Here is a 17,990-nt window from a genome sequence, read left to right on the forward strand (position 1 = left end):
ATAAAAACTTCTTCTTGATGGGTACGAGGGTGGTGCAAGGTGTAAGAGGAGAGGAGGTAGTGAAGGGTGACAGTGGTGGCAAACTATAACACAACTAACTCGGGGTAAATCACAAGGGTAAACAAAAAATTCTCCTGTTTACACATCTAAGTTATCCTCAGGAACCCTTCACATACAGCTCTCACTATCTTACTAACTTATTATCTCAGCTTAAACGTATCCCGATAACACAGGATCATCGAGAAAAAAAAATTACTTTAAGTGTTCAAGTATAAAAATGTAGGTGCTTTTTTTATCAACAATCTTGAATGTTCATGGAAATAAAAAAAAAATGTTCCACTGTGCAAAATGATTCTTATTCGAGATAATTTGGATGTGTAAATGTAAGCTTTGAAGAAGAAACAGAAGAGGCTCCGTAATAACGTCCTTGGGTACGCCACAGCAAGTATGGAGAAACCTTGGATTTTTTGCCCCCTCTCCCTGGCCTCAAGACCAGTTGAGTCGTGAGAAGATGATCCCCACATTTTTTCTATGTGACCAAGATGAAAAGCTTATCCTGTGTTGAGTTGATTATATTCGGGTGATGAAGCTGTTATGGGGCCTTGTTGAGGTAAGGCTTGGGTGTGTTATGATGACTGTGTGTGTGTGTGTGTGTGTGTCTGGGCTGTCTCTCTGTTGTTGTTGTATAATCTCTCTCTCTCTCTCTCTCTCTCTCTCTCTCTCTCTCTCTCTCTCTCTCTCGACCGCTTGTGTGTATGAGATAGGGAAGTCCATCAAGGGAGCTGACACCATATAATTTCGACTCGACCACTCGTGAACGTGTCAAAGGCGTTTGTAATCTCTACCTCATAAGTGTCCCTCATGAAACACACACACACACGCACACACACTCTTGACGTGCCAAGACGAACTATGAGAGTGACTTTGAAGAATTTTATTTCATGACTGTCTCCTTAAAGTGACTTAGTGTTTTGTTGAAGGAGACTCACGAACACGTACCTAAAGTCACTCCTAACGACCTCATCTGTGCAGGTAATTGACTGAGTATCCTTGTTTATTGTGTGTGTGCGTGTGTGTGTGTACGTACTCTAGAAGGCATCATCATTTTATTTTCTCTTTGTTTTCGTCCAAGTTTTGTGAGCTCTCATAATTCACCAACATAAGCTAATCTACCTCATATCATCTAGCCTGGTAATACAACTACTGACTCACCGTGCGACACTTGTCTACCCATATCAAACCATACCTTTACCACACCCACCAAGATAATCAGGTGTAAATAAATAGCAGAAGCAACGAATAATAAAATAGTAGACTAATAGCTTAACCCCTTGAGTATGATGACTTAAAAATATCGTAATCAAGTAAAGGGTTCAAGTTATCGTACTGAAGGAATATTGAAGAGAGAACACCAGGTGAGAACGATTAACACCTGTAACTGAGGTAATCAAAGAACATAACTTTATTTTGGTCGCCAGTACCTGAATAGTTATCTCAGTTCTAAATCATTTACAGTAGATCCTGACCTTCATCAATTATAAACGGAACTGCACATCACGTCAATATAGCCCTGATCTGTTCTCAAACTCAATAACACACCAAGTAACGAGTAACCTGAAGAATAATTACCCCAGCTTAATTCACCTAACCTAACCTAACCGAACCGAACCTAACCTAACCTAACCTAAAGTGACCCTTGACGACATTCACACAACAACACTTGATACCTTGTGGAGTTGTAAGCAGACATTACTCATCATCAGGACGCGCCAGGAGGCCTTGATACTGGCTGGGTCTTCTCCACCCCTCAGGCCCCAGCAGCTGGACGGCACAGAGAGGATCATAATACTGTTGCTCTCACCACCAACATTAAGTACGTCAGCCACTTCAGGTTACAGTAATGGTAACTAGAGATAAACAAGATATAAACAAGATGATAATGAAGAACCTTTGCCCTCATAGTACATAGAAAACGGTTGCCTGTTATAATGATACACAAGGAATATTGAAATTTACTGAAGGGAAAATTTATACCTATATCGTAAATATCACAGATGTCAAACAGCTTTACCTGCCAGACAAGTTATCGGGAGGAGTATGCACTTGTTCGACCGTGGTGAACACTTGTGATGGACCTAGTGGACGTGTACAGGTGTCAAGCCTTGAGTTGATCAGTTATTTTACCGTTCCTTATTCTGTTAGTTGAATGTTGATGAAAAAACCTACCGGATCGTTTGGCCATGATGTCTGGAACTTGTATTTTCTTTATTGTAAATCTTAAGTGAATTAAATAGCACATCTACAGCACATTTACAGCACATTTACAGCCAAACTACACCACAACAACAGCACAACTACACCACAACTACACCACAACTACACCACAACTACACCACAACTACACCACAACTACACCACAACTACACCACAACTACATAGAAAACATTGAAGTTGGTTTAATGTTTATATGTATCTTTGTTTGTCTTCTGTTAAAACATCTCGGAGTCTTGTGGAAATCGTCTTCAGGTTAGCAAAGTATCGTAGTAACAGGTGTAATTTCTGATGATGTATATGATAGAAAAGATTAAACATTGTTATCGATTTTAACATTTGGCTGTGTTGTTGAAACCTAAGACCTAGTGAACGGTGCTTAATAACCCTGGTAGTTGAAGCACCTTAAACTAAGACCTAGTGAACGGTGCTTAATAACCCTGGTAGTTGAAGCACCTTAGACTAAGACCTAGTGAACGGTGCTTAATAACCCTGGTAGTTGAAGCACCTTAAACTAAGACCTAGTGAACGGTGCTTAATAACCCTGGTAGTTGAAGCACCTTAAACTAAGATTCCAGTGAACGGTGCTTAATAACCCTGGTAGTTGAAGCACCTTAAACTAAGATTTCCAGAACGGTGCTAATAAATCCTGGTAAAGGAAGCACCTTTAAACTAAGATCTAGTGAACGGTGCTTAATAACCCTGGTAGTTGAAGCACCTAAAACTAGTACTCCTCCTAATGAACGGTGCTTAATAACCCTGGTAGTTGAAGCACCTAAAACTAGTATTCCTCCTAGTGAACGGTGCTTAATAACCCTGGTAGTTGAAGCACCTAAAACTAGTACTCCTCCTAGTGAACAGTGCTTAATAACCCTGGTAGTTGAAGCACCTAAAACTAGTACTCCTCCTAGTGAACGGTGCTTAATAACCCTGGTAGTTGAAGCACCTAAAACTAGTATTCCTCCTAGTGAACGGTGCTTAATAACCCTGGTAGTTGAAGCACCTTAAACTAAGACCCAGTGAACGGTGCTTAATAACCCTAGTAGTTGAAGCACCTAAACTAAGACCTAGTGAACGGTGTGCCATCAACCCTGGTAGTTGAAGCACCTTAAACTAAAACCTAGTGAACTGTGCTTAATAACCCTGGTAGTTGAAGCACCTAAACTAAGACCTAGTGAACGGTGCTTATAACCCTGGTAGTTGAAGCACCTAAACTAAGATCCAGTGAACGGTGCTTAATAACCCTGGTAGTTGAAGCACCTTAAACTAAGACCTAGTGAACGTGCTTAATAACCCTGGTAGTTGAAGCACCTTAAACTAAGACCTAGTGAACGGTGCTTAATAACCCTGGTAGTTGAAGCACCTTAAACTAAGACCTAGTGAACGGTGCTTAATAACCCTGGTAGTTGAAGCACCTTAAACTAAGACCTAGTGAACGGTGCTTAATAACCCTGGTAGTTGAAGCACCTTAAACTAAGACCTAGTGAACGGTGCTATTAACCCTGGTAGTTGAAGCACCTTAAACTAAGACCAGTGAACGGTGCTTAACAACCCTGGAAGCACCTTAAACTAAGAACCTATGAACGGTGCTTAATAACCCTAGTAGTTGAAGCACCTTAAGACCCAGTGAACGGTGCTTAATAACCCTGGTAGTTGAAGCACCTTAAACTAAGACCTAGTGAACGGTGCTTAATAACCCTGGTAGTTGAAGCACCTTAAACTAAGACCTAGTGAACGGTGCTTAATAACCCTGGTAGTTGAAGCACCTTAAACTAAGACCTAGTGAACGGTGCTTAATAACCCTGGTAGTTGAAGCACCTAAACTAAGACCCAGTGAACGGTGCTTAATAACCCTAGTAGTTGAAACACCTTAAACTAAGACTCCAGTGAACGGTGCTTATAACCCTGGTAGTTGAAGCACCTTAAACTAAGACCTAGTGAACGGTGCAATAACCCTGGTAGTTGAAGCACCAAAACTAAGACCTAGTGAACGGTGCTTAATAACCCTGGTAGTTGAAGCACCTTAAACTAAGACCTAGTGAACGGTGCTTAATAACCCTGGTAGTTGAAGCACCTTAAACTAAGACCTAGTGAACGGTGCTTAATAACCCTGGTAGTTGAAGCACCTAAAACGACATAAACAGCACAGTCATCACACATAAACAACACAGTCATCACACATAAACAACACAGTCATCACACATTAACAGCACAAGTAAAAATTGGACTAGGTGAGGTAATAGTGAAGATCTGGCTTGTGGTCAGTGAGATAAACTCTCTCTCTCTCTCTCTCTCTCTCTCTCTCAAGCTGTCCTTCCTTTTATTTCCCTCCACCAGAAAACATGTTCCCCTTCCTACTCTATGTATCTCTTCGTCAGGGACCTCCTCCTCCTCCTCCTCCTCCTGGACCTTCTCCTCCAGGTTTGAGATCTTCTTCTCCCCTTACCACCTCTCATCATCTAAAGGTTAGGTTAGGTTAGGTTAGTTTAGGTTAGGTTCCCTTTAAGACTGGCGGCTATACGACCATGCACCCTCGACCTCTGAGTGTCTTGATCAGCACTCATGTCCAGGTCTCATTAGTGATTCTTCCGTCTGCTGGGTGACCGATTGAGTAGGGACAGGGTGATTCTGGTAGGGCAAATGGCTGGCTGGCTTGATAGATAAATATATGGATGGATGGATGGATGGATGGATGGATGGGTGGATGGATGGATGGATGGATGGATGGATGGATGGATGGATGGATGGATGGATGGGTGGATGGATGGATGGATGGATGGATGGATGGATGGATGGATGGGTGGATGGATGGGTGGATGGATGGATGGATGGGTGGATGGATGGATGGATGGAGGCTAATGAGAAATAAAATAGATAGTTCTGTAGGTGCCGGTTCACCCAGGCAGATTTAGTACAACGTCTCACCAGGCAGCGAGAGAATCACCATAGGACTCAGGTAAAAGAGGCACCAGGCAGGAGACGGACACAGAAAGACCCTGGAGGAGGTCAACGTGATGCCTCAGTAAGGACACACAGATTCACGAACTGGAGGGAGGCAGGGGAGGTAACGAGGAGTCAAGAGAGTGAGTGTGGGGGCTGCCATCCTTGACCTGTCTGGCCCCTAGGCTGTACTCGCTGGGAACGGCTCGGCTCGTCTGACCGCTTGCCACACGGGGGTCAACAAGAGGATGCAGTATACTTCATCTTCTGTACACCCAGGGAGGACACCCAAGCTAGTCTCTTCTCTCCCGCTAATAGTGATGTTGCGTCAACTAGAAACCAGACAGAGAAGAAGTTGATTTCTGGAGTCCTGTTTTGCACTCTAAGGCATAAAGGTCGACTTGTTATTCACTTTTTTTAATTCTAGGATGTCACAGTTGATCTCTGGCTCACCGTCTCTCCCCTTACATCATGATAGGTATAAAATTAAGACACACTTGATATTCAGAGGTGGAAGAGGAAGATGGTTGCCACAGGTTGACTTACTCGAGAACCTTTAACCTGAAGAGTCTCCTCGATCCCTCAACAACAATAACACCAGCTCGAGCCATCTTCAACATTGCCTGGTGTCCCTCTCAACCCGGTAATGAAGTACAAGTGAATGCTTACCCAGGCGAACGTTCGCTTGCCTTCTGCTTGTAGTGGCGCTATTTTTGGGTAAGAATCGTCGACGTTGAATAAATATAATAAGAGATGGAAGACAGACGAGGTTGGTGAGACACTGAGCGAACGTTCGTCTGGCGTAGATTACAAGAGAGTTACATTCCGCCATCGAAAGGAAACAAAAACCCGGGCGTTAGTGATGGCCTGTGTTTAGCTCTGTGCCAAAAGACATTCTCCAGTACAAGCAGCACCTGAGCTAAAGTTCGTCTGGCGCTGTTGATTGCTTGTACTAGTACTGTCATTAAAAACTCCGCCAACACAGATAACGACCGAACGAGCGTTTAATTGGTGTGAGGATAAGATGGGCGATGATGATTGCTCGTACCGGCTGTGTTTCTCACGATAGGGGCGAGAGAGATCCTGCAGGTACAAGAGAAACAAGATAAGGAAATAGTGTGAGGTGTTGTCGATGACGTGTGTGTGTGAGACCTGCTGCCCTTGATGATGATGTCCAATGTTTACACCGCCTCCCCACCCACCCTCCCCACCCACGCCCTCCCCACCCACGCCCTCCCTCACCCCGCCTTCCCTCACCCCGCCCTCCTTCACCCCGCCCTCCCTCACCCCGCCTTCCCTACCCACGCCCTCCCTCTACCCCACGCCTCCTCACCCCGCCCCTCCCTCACCCGCCCTCCCCACCCCCGCCCACCTCCCCACCCCGCCCTCCCCACCCGCCCACCCCACCCCACCCCTCCCCCCCACCCACGCCCTCCCCACGCCCCTCCCCACCACGCCCTCCCCACCCCTCCCTCACCCACGCCTTCCTCCACCCCGCCCTCCCCACCCCGCCTCCCCTCCTGCTTCCCTCCCCACCCACGCCCTCCCTCACCCACGCCTTCCCTCTCTTCCCGCCCTCCTTCACCCGCCCTCCCCTCACCCACCCTCCCCCACGCCCTCCTCACCCCGCCCTCCCTCTTGCCCTTTCCCTCTTCCCCAAACCCTCCCCACCCCGCCCTCCCTCACAACGCCCTCCCCCACCCACACCTCCCCTAACCCCGCCCCACCTATCACCCATACCTCATCTGCTCAATTCTCCCTCCTCCCTCCTCCCTCCTCCCTTCCTTCCTTCCTTCACTCCCTCAACTAATCCCTCCAATTACCTAATCACTCCCTCTCCCCTCAATTACTCCCTCCTTACCTCCTTCGCTCCTTCCTTCCTCCAACTAAATCCTTCAAGCCCCTCCTTCAGCAATTTCTGTCACCTTGCCCTCCTCCCCTTTCCCCCTCCCCTCCCCCCTCCCTCCCTCTCACCTGGGCTGACCCTTAACTGTACACAGCCCTCTCGACACCACTTTCAGTTTTAGTGAGTGGGGTTGGTTCAGGTGTGGGCGAGTACGGCTGTGTGTGTGTGTGTGTGTGTCTGATTAGTGGGGGGGTGAGAGGGGAGTGTGAGAGGGGAGTGTGAGAGGGGAGTGTGAGAGATAGAAAAATGAATTGAGAGGGGAGGGAGGAGAGAGGAAGGAGATACTAAAGGTTGTAGATAGAAACAAGAAACTAAATCAGAGAAGAAGGAGGAAACCAGACAGACACACAGACAGACAGACAGACACACAGACAGACACACAGACAGACACACAGACAGACAGACAGACACACAGACAGACACACAGACAGACACACAGACAAACACACAGACAGACACACAGACAGACAGACAGACACACAGACAAGGTTGGGGGGGAGTGGAAGTAAAAGGTGAGAGGAGGAACGTAGATAAAGGAGGACAAAGAGAGTGAAAGTGAGAGGAAGAATAAAGAGAGGAAGAGTGGGACATGAGAATAGGAAAGGCAGGAAACATAATAGTGAAGGGTGGAGGAGGAGAAGATAAAGGCGAACAGAAAGTGAACACAAAGGAAGGAATAACTGATGAAAGAAGACGAGAGAGAGAGAGAGAGAGAGAAGTGTAGAGGAGAAAAGGAGGGAAGGAAAAGTGGAGGTAGGATGGAAAGGATGACGTGGAATGAAGGAAAGAATGGGGACGAGGGATGGAGGAGGGGGGAGGGGAGGAGGGATAAGGAATAAACACAACGATAAAGGAAGAGAAAGAGAAATTTGAAAAAATCTCTCTCTCTCTCTCTCAGTCGCAATTAAACCGGAGATTCAGGTATTTAACAACCAACATACCACAATGACTCAGCAACTCTGATGTATTGTTATATCCAAAGGTGACGATGTAATATTAAGACTCCTGGGGGAGGTATGCGACATATCCTCACCAATCTACTGTTCTGTCAACTATCCTCCCCAATAAAGTATACCCACTTATTTACTGCCTCGGTATATTCCCCAAAATAGACGATATATGAGTATTGTTGGCTGAATATACCAGTAAATTAGATTTTTCATTGAGATATACTCGCTGATTAACTGACTGAGTATATTAAATAGATATATCGAAATGTATATATATATTCAGAGACTCACCAAGCTAGTTTAGGCTGGTATACTATATATATATCCTGACTTAATACTTTATCCAGAAATATAAGTATAAGTAGAGATATAAGTATAACTTCCATATAGTGACAATAAGTTAAAAAAAAGTGATGTTCTTTGTTTATATACAAGAGAAACAAAAGAGAGACTGGATCACCTGAAGATTAGACATCCCAGTTTATCTTCCCTGGTGATTAAATGCACTAATGCTAATGTAATCTAACCTAATTTAACCTAACCAAACATAATTTAACGTAATATAACCTAACTTAATCTAGCCTAACACAATTTAACGTAATGTAACCTAACTCAACCTAACCAAACATAATTTAACCTAACATAACATAATTTAACCTAACCTAACATAATTTAACGTAATCTAACCTAATTTAACCTAACTTAACATAATTTAACGTAATCTAACCTAACTTAACCTATCCAAACACAATTTAACGATATATGACCTAACTTAAACTAACCTAACACCGTCATAGGTAGAGTTAAGGTGTTGTAATCATCAGGTGAAATAAGCTTGGGTGTCTTATCTTCAGGTGACCTATAATTTGTCTTCAAGGAACCAGCCAGGACAACGAACTCCTCATCAGGGCTCTACAGTGTTATCCATTGTCCCGCTGTTCACTCACCCAGAGAAGAACCTTAACTGATAATGACCTAACACAGAGTGAGAGTTGTCAGCGAGGTCACCCAGATAAGGTCTTGAGAGGTCAGGAGTGTTGGGCTCTTCCTCAGGGTGAATGAACCACGTCTAGTTCCTTAATGACAGGTATATAAATATTTCTCGTAACCAGAGATAAGTTTGAGTCTCAGGGTAATTTTAATTTCATTTTAATTTGAAGTCATTTTCGTAATAGGTTTTAGTGGTACTTGTTAGATACGTTCTTTCGTCTCTTGGTAAGGAGAAAATTTATTATACAAGCATTTAAGCACCTGGGTCCTGAAGGCCACCTGGTGAGAGTTAATAGACTAACTTCCACCTGTTGTCCCATAAGGTGTTCTCTTGGTACCTCCTTTGTTGATTCCTGCATGATTTATGATAAAACAAATCAATCCTCACTCTCAGATTCAAAGACTTAGGTACCTTTATCACTGTATATGGCTTCCTGAATACTGAATCATGTTACCTGTATTTCTCCTCCTGATTAGTCTACAACGAACAGGTAGTATAGGGAAGCTTTGCATATTTCCAGGTTCACTGAGGGAAGCAACTAATCCACACATCCAGTCAGACCAGCGCTACTGAAGGGTTACAAACACATTATGAGCATTATGACTTATCCCCTTGAGCATTATAACTTATCCCCTTGAGCATTGACTTATCCCCTTGAGCATTATAACTTATCCCCTTGAGCATTATGACTTATCCCCTTGAGCATTGACTTACCCCCTTGAGCATTATAACTTATCCCCTTGAGCATTATAACTTATCCCCTTGAGCATTATGACTTAACCCCCTTGAGCATTATAACTTATCCCCTTGAGCATTATGACTTATCCCCTTGAGCATTGACTTACCCCCTTGAGCATTATAACTTATCCCCTTGAGCATTATAACTTATCCCCTTGAGCATTATGACTTAACCCCCTTGAGCATTATAACTTATCCCCTTGAGCATTATTACTTAATCCCTTGAACAATGTCACTTATCCTCTTGAGCATTATGAATTATCCCCCTGAGCATTATCACTTAACTCTTTGAGCATTATCACTTAACCCCTTGAGCATTATCACTTAACTCTTTGAGCATTATCACTTAACCCTTTGAGCATTATAACTTACCCTTGAGCATTATGACTTATCCCCTTAATACCAAGGAGCTCAGAGAACCCATTTCCAAGCATTACGTATTTATTAATGTATATAATAATGTAGGTATAACAGGTATTATATATAGTGTTAATTATTGAAGGTGTCACAGGAATCATTTCGACCATGAGGCTTCGAAACTGTGAAGCCTTATTGGGGAATGTTCCTTTTTTAGTCTGATAGAGAAACAAACGAACACGGGAAAGGGGGGTAAATCAGGTCTCTCTCTCTCTCTCTCTCTCTCTCTCTCTCTCTCTCTCTCTCTCTCTCTCTCTCTCTCTCTCTCGCAAACACACACACACACAATAACACAGATTACTGTTGTCGACCGTGAGTTATCGTGACCCTGAAAATCCCTCACAGTGTTGGCGTGACGTAAGCTGATCGTGAGAGAAGAGGAATGTTGGTAATTAGAAACCGTGGTAGGTAGAGTGGGGAGAGGGAGGGGGTGAAGGGAGTGGAGGGAGGAAGTGGGGAGTTGGAGGGTGGTGGTGGGGGAGGGAGGGATAGTGGAGAGGAGAACGGTGGGGGGGGGAAGGAGGGATGGTGGAGAGTGGGTCATAGGGAAGAGAGAGGAGGGGAGAGAGTGATAGGGAGAACGTAATAGGGAGGAAATGGAGGAAAGAGAAAGAATAGTAATAGTAGTAGTAGTAGAAAAAGTAGTAGTCGTGGGTAGTAGGTAGTAGTAGTAGTAGTTCATATCAGTGTGTCGATGCACCTCCCTTGGCCCTCTCGTCTCAGGCCTGTGCTCGGTAATGGGACGGAAGCGCTGCACTGAAGGCCCAGCCAGACACGGCGGTGGAGTTCTTCTACAAGTCTTCCCTGATGAGGAGAGTCGATGGTAGGTAGGGGAAGGGGGGGGTCTTAGTTAATATCTACACACTCTAACGCTACAGACACAGCACTCGGCTCTCACCCAGGTAAAGACTCCTATTATTAACTTACCTTGAGTTGAACTGAATTGTGGATTATAGAAGAATAAAAACTATATGAGTGATAAGGAAAGAATGATATTTCTCTCCATTATATAGTTTAATGATAACACTCAGTAAACACAAATTATAACATTACATTGTGTGATCCTATTGGTGATTTAGTAACAAAGATGTGAAACATGAGTCACGTACATTATCTGACATTGAAGTTATTTATTTATTAATGATAATTTTCTTGTTGTTTTTCTTGTTATTTTATTTAGTAATGATACAAAATACAAAGGAGTCAGCCGGTTTACTTCCACACATTAAAACCTTACAACCAGTAGAGGTCCAGTGACCCAACACGGTCCCCGTCTGGTCGTCGTCAGGTCAGTGTTCGTCACTGCCACAGTCACAAACTCACAACTTCTCTTCTTGTAATACCTGTTGAGGCTCCTCCTTCCCCTGCACCTGTTGCTGAATCTCTTGCTGCTCCTGCACCTGCAGTTTAGTCTCCTCCTGTACCGCCTGCTGCTGTTGAGCTTGCAGTTGGACCTCCTGCTCTTGTAGTTGCTCCTGCTGCGTAAGTACTGGCAGTTGCACCTCCCGTTGCAATTTTACCTCTTGTTGAACTTGCAGTTGTACCACTTGTTTCTGCTCCAACTGTTCCTGCTGCTGCTCCAGCTGTTCCTGCTTCTCTACCTCCTGCAATCTGAGGGCCTTCAGACGTCGCTGTTCCTCACCGAAGGCGATCTGGTCGAGGACGAACTGTGGGACAGGGTGAGGGAACTCTGGAGCCACTGGGAACAGCGATGATTCTGGCCGAAAACCGAATTCGTCAGCCGTGTAGCGCACCTCCGCCACCTCCCCGTCGTCGTTCAGCACGTAACTGAGGACAACAAGAGTGAAATATAGTGAGAGTCGAGGCCACACACTTGTGTAAATATTAACATCTCAGACGCTGGTTGATTATTAAGTCGAAAAATTATATTGTACAGCGAAGTATCAACAGGTTGTATGATAGTCTTACCTGTGTACTGAATCCTCGGGTGAACAGTTTAAGCGGTGGGAATAATGTTCTCACAGACATGAAGATAACGAGAGAGCAAACACAGATTTATATAATAATTTGGAGGGACACAAGGTAGTAGGCAGTCTGTTAGCAGCTCCAGAAATAACACCTAAACATGAGCCTCCTTCCTGACCCCCCCCTTTATCCCTGACCCCTCTTTATCCTTGACCCTCCTTCCTGACCCCCCTTTATCCCTGACCCCTCTTTATCCTTGACCCTCCTTCCTGACCCCCCCTTTATCCCTTTATCCCTGGCCCCTCTTTATCCTTGACCCTCCTTCCTGACCCCCCCTTTATCCATGGCCCTTCATCCTGACCCTCCTACCTTTTCTCTGTTCAATTCCAATGAAATTCTGGGTTTACGAAGTCAGATGGATCTGCCTCTGAGGTTATCAACTGTGTCCTTGTTACTGATGTTTCTGGCCGGCCAGATACTAATGGCATTTGTTTTAGACTTTTTGGTGAGTTATGTGAACGTGTGAGAGTCAAGGTCTTACTGACAAGAATGGTGCAGTAAATGAATCAATAATTGACTATCTGGTGGAGCCTGATTATAATTCAGTCCTAATAGAGCCCAGTTCTAATAAGCCTCAGCTTAATCCATCCATTAGGATTGGCGCCCATTACCATCTGGGACCCATAAAGATTGATTAGTCTCTTACGACGGATCTCACTTAACCCTAATAGTGGTTAGGTCTGGGCCTTTACAACACTGTACTATGTGCCAAGACAACCTAAGGAAGATCCCCTGACGTACCTGTAGGCGCCCTGGACGTTGCTCTGGCCATTGGCGCCCGCCAGGCCCTCCTCCTTGTACACGAGGCCGTCCGCAGTCTCCACGTGGAAGAAGTAAGCGCCATTCTCTGGCTGGACGCGCTGGTCGTAAAGGATCTCCGGAGAACGTCGCTCCTTCTGCTCCTCCTGCTGATCCACCTGCTGTTGTAGCTGCTCTAGATCCTGAGGGGCAGCAGCTGCCAGCACCACCACCGCCACAAGCACGACAGTCACCTGACGGAGGAGGTCTAGGATTAATACATCAGCTGAGGTTCAGGTTATGATAGAAAGACTCCAACTGTTAAACGCTCATCAATCACGTTAAGTCTCTCTCCAGCGTATAACAGAGGCCGGGCACTGATGATGGGTCAACCTAGCAAAATAATATTCACTTCTTGTCTTATGTATCGCTGGTGAAGTTATTCTCAGTATGAGTTCACAAATAGGGTGGTGGACGAGTGGAACAAGCTTAGCAACTTTGTAGTAAGTGCGGGTACTCTGGAAAGTTTCAAAAGGAGGCTAGATAGATTCATGGATGATAGAGAGTGGTAGTAACTCTCGACAGGAGCTACCATGCACAGGCCAACCGGCCTATTGCAGACTCCTTATTTTCTTATGTTCTTATGAGTAACACTTCCTCGTACACTAAGGGTCTCGGCTGTTGTATAGAAAAAAAATATATAAAAAAATGCAGATCTGTAAAATAGTCACAAACGTTCCCCAACAAAAATAAAACCGAGTACTGAATAATGATGTGACTTGTAGCAGTATTTTCTGAGACGGAGCAAAATATTCACAGGTGTTTAAAATTTCTTACCCGGGCCTGAAGACAAGAGTCACACACAGTCACACGTATCTAGAGAACACTCCATTATCACCGTTAACGAGATGACATCAACAAACATATTGACCTTATTGAAACCAGACCCACATAACTTGTCATCCTCCCCCTCCTCGCCATTCTTCTCCTCCTCCTCCTCCTCCTCCTCCTCCTCCTCCTCCTCCTCCCCTTCCTCTTCCTCCTCCTCCTCCATGGTTGTTCTCACTCACGGTGCTCCACATGGCTTCCTGAGTGTGATCCACCATCTAATAAGGGAGTGGGTCGTCCCTCGTTGTTTATATAGGGGGAGGCAGCCAGCGGGAACCAGTAGAGAGGCTCAGGTGACATGGTTGTTCCTGTTACCTGCGACACCCGCCAGCCAGGTGATCTTGAAGGTTATTGTTCACTTATATAATAGCCTTGATAATAATTAGTGAGGAGTGCTCGGCAGGTTCACGGTTGATTAATGTTATATGTGGTGTTATATGTGGATGTTATTTGTGGATGTTATATGTGGTGTTATATGTGGTTGTTATATGCGGTGTTATATGTGGATGTTATATGTGGATGTTAAATGTGGTGTTATATGTGGGTGTTATATGTGGTGTTATATGTGGATGTTATATGTGGTGTTATATGTGGTGTTATATGTGGATGTTATATGTGGTGTTATATGTGGTGTTATATGTGGTGTTATATGTGGATGTTATATGTGGATGTTATATGTGGTGTTATATGTGGTTGTTATATGTGGTGTTAACATAGTTAAGCTGCCTCCCGAAAGCTGGGAATGCTGTACAGATGCCGTAGCTACTTCACTCCTGAGCAGTTGCTCCAAGTATATAAGGGATTCATTTGTCCTAACTTGGAGTACTGCTCTCATATCTGGGGTGGCTCTTCTTCTGTCCAACTATTAGATAGAGTGGAATCAAAGGCATTTCGTCTCATTAACTCTCCTTCTTTAGTTGACAATCTCTCTTCCCTTTCTCTTCGCCGCAATGTTGCTTCACTCTCTCTCTTTTACAGGTACTTTAACGGGCAATGTTCAGGGGATTTGGCATCCTGTGTACCGCCGGCAAGGCCGTGGGCTCGTAACACTCGTCTTGCCCGCGGTGCCCACCGTTTCTCTGTGGATGTCGGTCACACTAGAATAACCCGTTATAGTACATCCTTCTTTCCTCACACAGCCAAACTGTGGAATGCTCTGCCTTCTTCTGTGCTTCCACAGTTATACAATGTCTCACTTTAAAAAGCTGGTTTTCCGGAATCTTCGTGGTGTAGATTAATACAGTATAACCTTTTTCTCCACTATTTTTAATTTCTTTGTTCTTATTTTTTCGTCCCCCCAAGCCCCGCTGTGGGTCGTTCGACCTGTGCCCGGGTGGGCTAATTCCCGTAAAAAAATATAATAATAATAAAATAAATATGTGGATATTATATGTGGATGTTATATGTGGATGTCATATGTGGTGTTTTATGTGGATGCTATATGTAGCTGTTATATGTGGATGATGTATGTGGATGTTATATATGGATGTTATATGTGGACGATGTATGTGGATGTTATATGTGGATGTTATATGTGGATGTCATATGTGGTGTTATATGTAGATGTTATATGTGGATGTTATATGTGGATGTTATATGTGGTGTTATATGTGGATGTTATATGTGATGTTATATGTGGATGCTATATGTAGATGTTATAGTTGGATGTTATATGTGGATGTTATATGTGGATGTTATATGTGGATGTTATATGTGGATGATATATGTGGATGTTATATATGGATGTTATATGTGGATGTTATATGTGGATGTTATATGTGGATGTTATATGTGGATGTTATATGTGGATGTTATATGTGGATGTCATATGTGGTGTTATATGTAGATGTTATATGTGGATGTTATATGCGGATGATATATGTGGATGTTATATGTGGATGTTATATGTGGATGTTATATGTGGATGTTATATGTGGATGTTATATGTGGATGTTATATGTGGATGTTATATGTGGATGTTATATGTGGATGTTATATGTGGATGTTATATGTGGTTGTTATATGTGGATGTTATATGTGGATGTTATATGTGGATGTTATATGTGGATGTTATATATGATTTATATAATGGATTACTGTACATTAACAAGTAAGGCCTTTAAACACATATATAAGTGAAGATAAGTGAAGATAAGTGAAGTAAGTGATGATAAGTGATGATAAGTGAGGTAAGTGATGATAAGTGATGATAAGTGAAGTAAGTGATGATAAGTGAAGTAAGGTGAGATAAGTGATGATAAGTGATGATAAGTGAAGTAAGTGATGATAAGTGAAGTAAGGTGAGATAAGTGATGATAAGTGATGATAAGTGAAGTAAGTGATGATAAGTGAAGTAAGTGAGATAAGTGATGATAAGTGATGATAAGTGAGATAAGTGATGATAAGTGATGATAAGTGAAGTAAGTGAGATAAGTGATGATAAGTGATGATAAGTGAGATAAGTGATGATAAGTGATGATAAGTGAAGTAAGTGAGATAAGTGAGATCCTCTCTGTACATCTCTCAAGTCTGGAGGTAAATTATGGATCAAGAAGGAGACAAATTTTCTCTCAGTAGATCAGTTCAGTCAGTTAGTCAGTCAATCAGAATCAGGCATATATAGAGATAATCCATCTTAACCTAACCTAATCTAAACTACCCTAACCTACCCTAACCTAACCTAATCTAATCTAACCCAACTTAATCTAACCTAACCTAATCTAAACTACCCTAACCTACCCTAACCTAATCTAATCTAAACTAACCTAACTTAATCTAACCTAACCTAATCTAAACTACCCTAACCTACCCTAACCTAATCTAATCTAAACTAACCTAACTTAATCTAACCTACCCTAACCTAATCTAATCTAAACTAACCTAACTTAATCTAACCTAACCTAATCTAAACTACCCTAACCTACCCTAACCTAACCTAATCTAATCTAAACTAACCTAACTTAATCTAACCTAACCTAATCTAAACTACCCTAAGCAAATCTAACATAACCTAACCTACCTTAGCCATTCTAACCTACTTTAACCTAATCTAATCTAAACTAACCTAACTTAATCTAACCTAACTTAATCTAAACTACCCTAACCTACCCTAACCTAACCTAATCTAATCTAAACTAACCTAACTTAATCTAACCTAACCTAATCTAAACTACCCTAAGCAAATCTAACATAACCTAACCTACCTTAGCCATTCTAACCTACTTTAACCTAATCTACTCTACCCTAACCTACTTTAACCTAATCTAATCTACCCTAACCTAATACCTGACGAAAAGATAGACATTGGAATCTTTAGAAGCTATTGATCTATTAATTTAATCATAGTTTTAGTTTGACTCGTTCTTGTAAATCCTAGTTTTTAATTGACTCGTTCCTGTAGATCCTAGTTTTTAATTGACTCGTTCCTGTAGATCCTAGTTTTAGTTTGACTCGTTCTTGTAAATCCTAGTTTTTAATTGACTCGTTCCTGTAAATCCTAGTTTTAGTTTGACTCGTTCTTGTAAATCCTAGTTTTTAATTGACTCGTTCCTGTAGATCCTAGTTTTAGGTTGACTCGTTCTTGTAAATCTCTGTCATATACAATTGTCATATACAGTCATTTTCATAGTCACTGTCATATAGTCATTGTCATACAGCCTTCGTCATATACAAATATACAGTCGTTGTCACACACACACACACACACACACACACACAGTTCCAACTCTCCCTCCCACTCCTTTCCCTCCTCCTCCTGCCCCCCCCCCTCCCCCGATATCCTTCCTCCCCCTCATCTCCTTAACTTAAAACATTGTCCTCAAGTTTCAAACCATCATCCTCAAAGGTTTAAGCCATTGTCCTCGAAGGGTTAAAGTTAAACCATCGTCTTCAGAGGGTTTACATTACTTTATCACAGCATTCAATAAGCTACACTTCAACAGCCGATCTATATTTCCCTTGTAGTTTATTTTCATTCCTATACATCTAACTTATGAGCAGCTTCCCCATCTATCAATCAGGGTTCCACTTTTCTGTCGTAACTTACATGAGCCATTTATAAGCATTAGTTATAGAGTTACAGCGTTAAGATCTTTAGAGAATAATAAATAAGGCAGAATAATAAATAAGGCAATAAATAAGGCAATTCATAAGATAAAACAATGCA

The 17,990-nt window shown here is 43.0% G+C and overlaps 1 protein-coding gene across 1 annotated transcript; it reads right to left on the reverse strand.

Annotated features, from left to right (window-relative positions):
• Window positions 1-11,185: 11,185 nt before the first annotated feature.
• On the reverse strand, window positions 11,186-14,039 carry LOC121871132 (zinc finger protein 853-like). The gene is made up of 3 exons (XM_042373278.1): window positions 14,008-14,039; window positions 12,941-13,191; window positions 11,186-12,001 (listed from the first exon to the last, which is right to left on the reverse strand). Exons 1-3 carry the CDS (start codon window positions 14,017-14,019, stop codon window positions 11,533-11,535), a joined length of 732 nt encoding a protein of 243 aa, XP_042229212.1. The 5' UTR covers window positions 14,020-14,039; the 3' UTR covers window positions 11,186-11,532.
• Between the last annotated feature and the right edge of the window lie 3,951 nt (window positions 14,040-17,990).

Source organism: Homarus americanus, unplaced genomic scaffold, assembly GCF_018991925.1.
Source record: "Homarus americanus isolate GMGI-L3 unplaced genomic scaffold, GMGI_Hamer_2.0 scaffold32583, whole genome shotgun sequence".
Taxonomy (NCBI): domain Eukaryota; kingdom Metazoa; phylum Arthropoda; class Malacostraca; order Decapoda; family Nephropidae; genus Homarus; species Homarus americanus.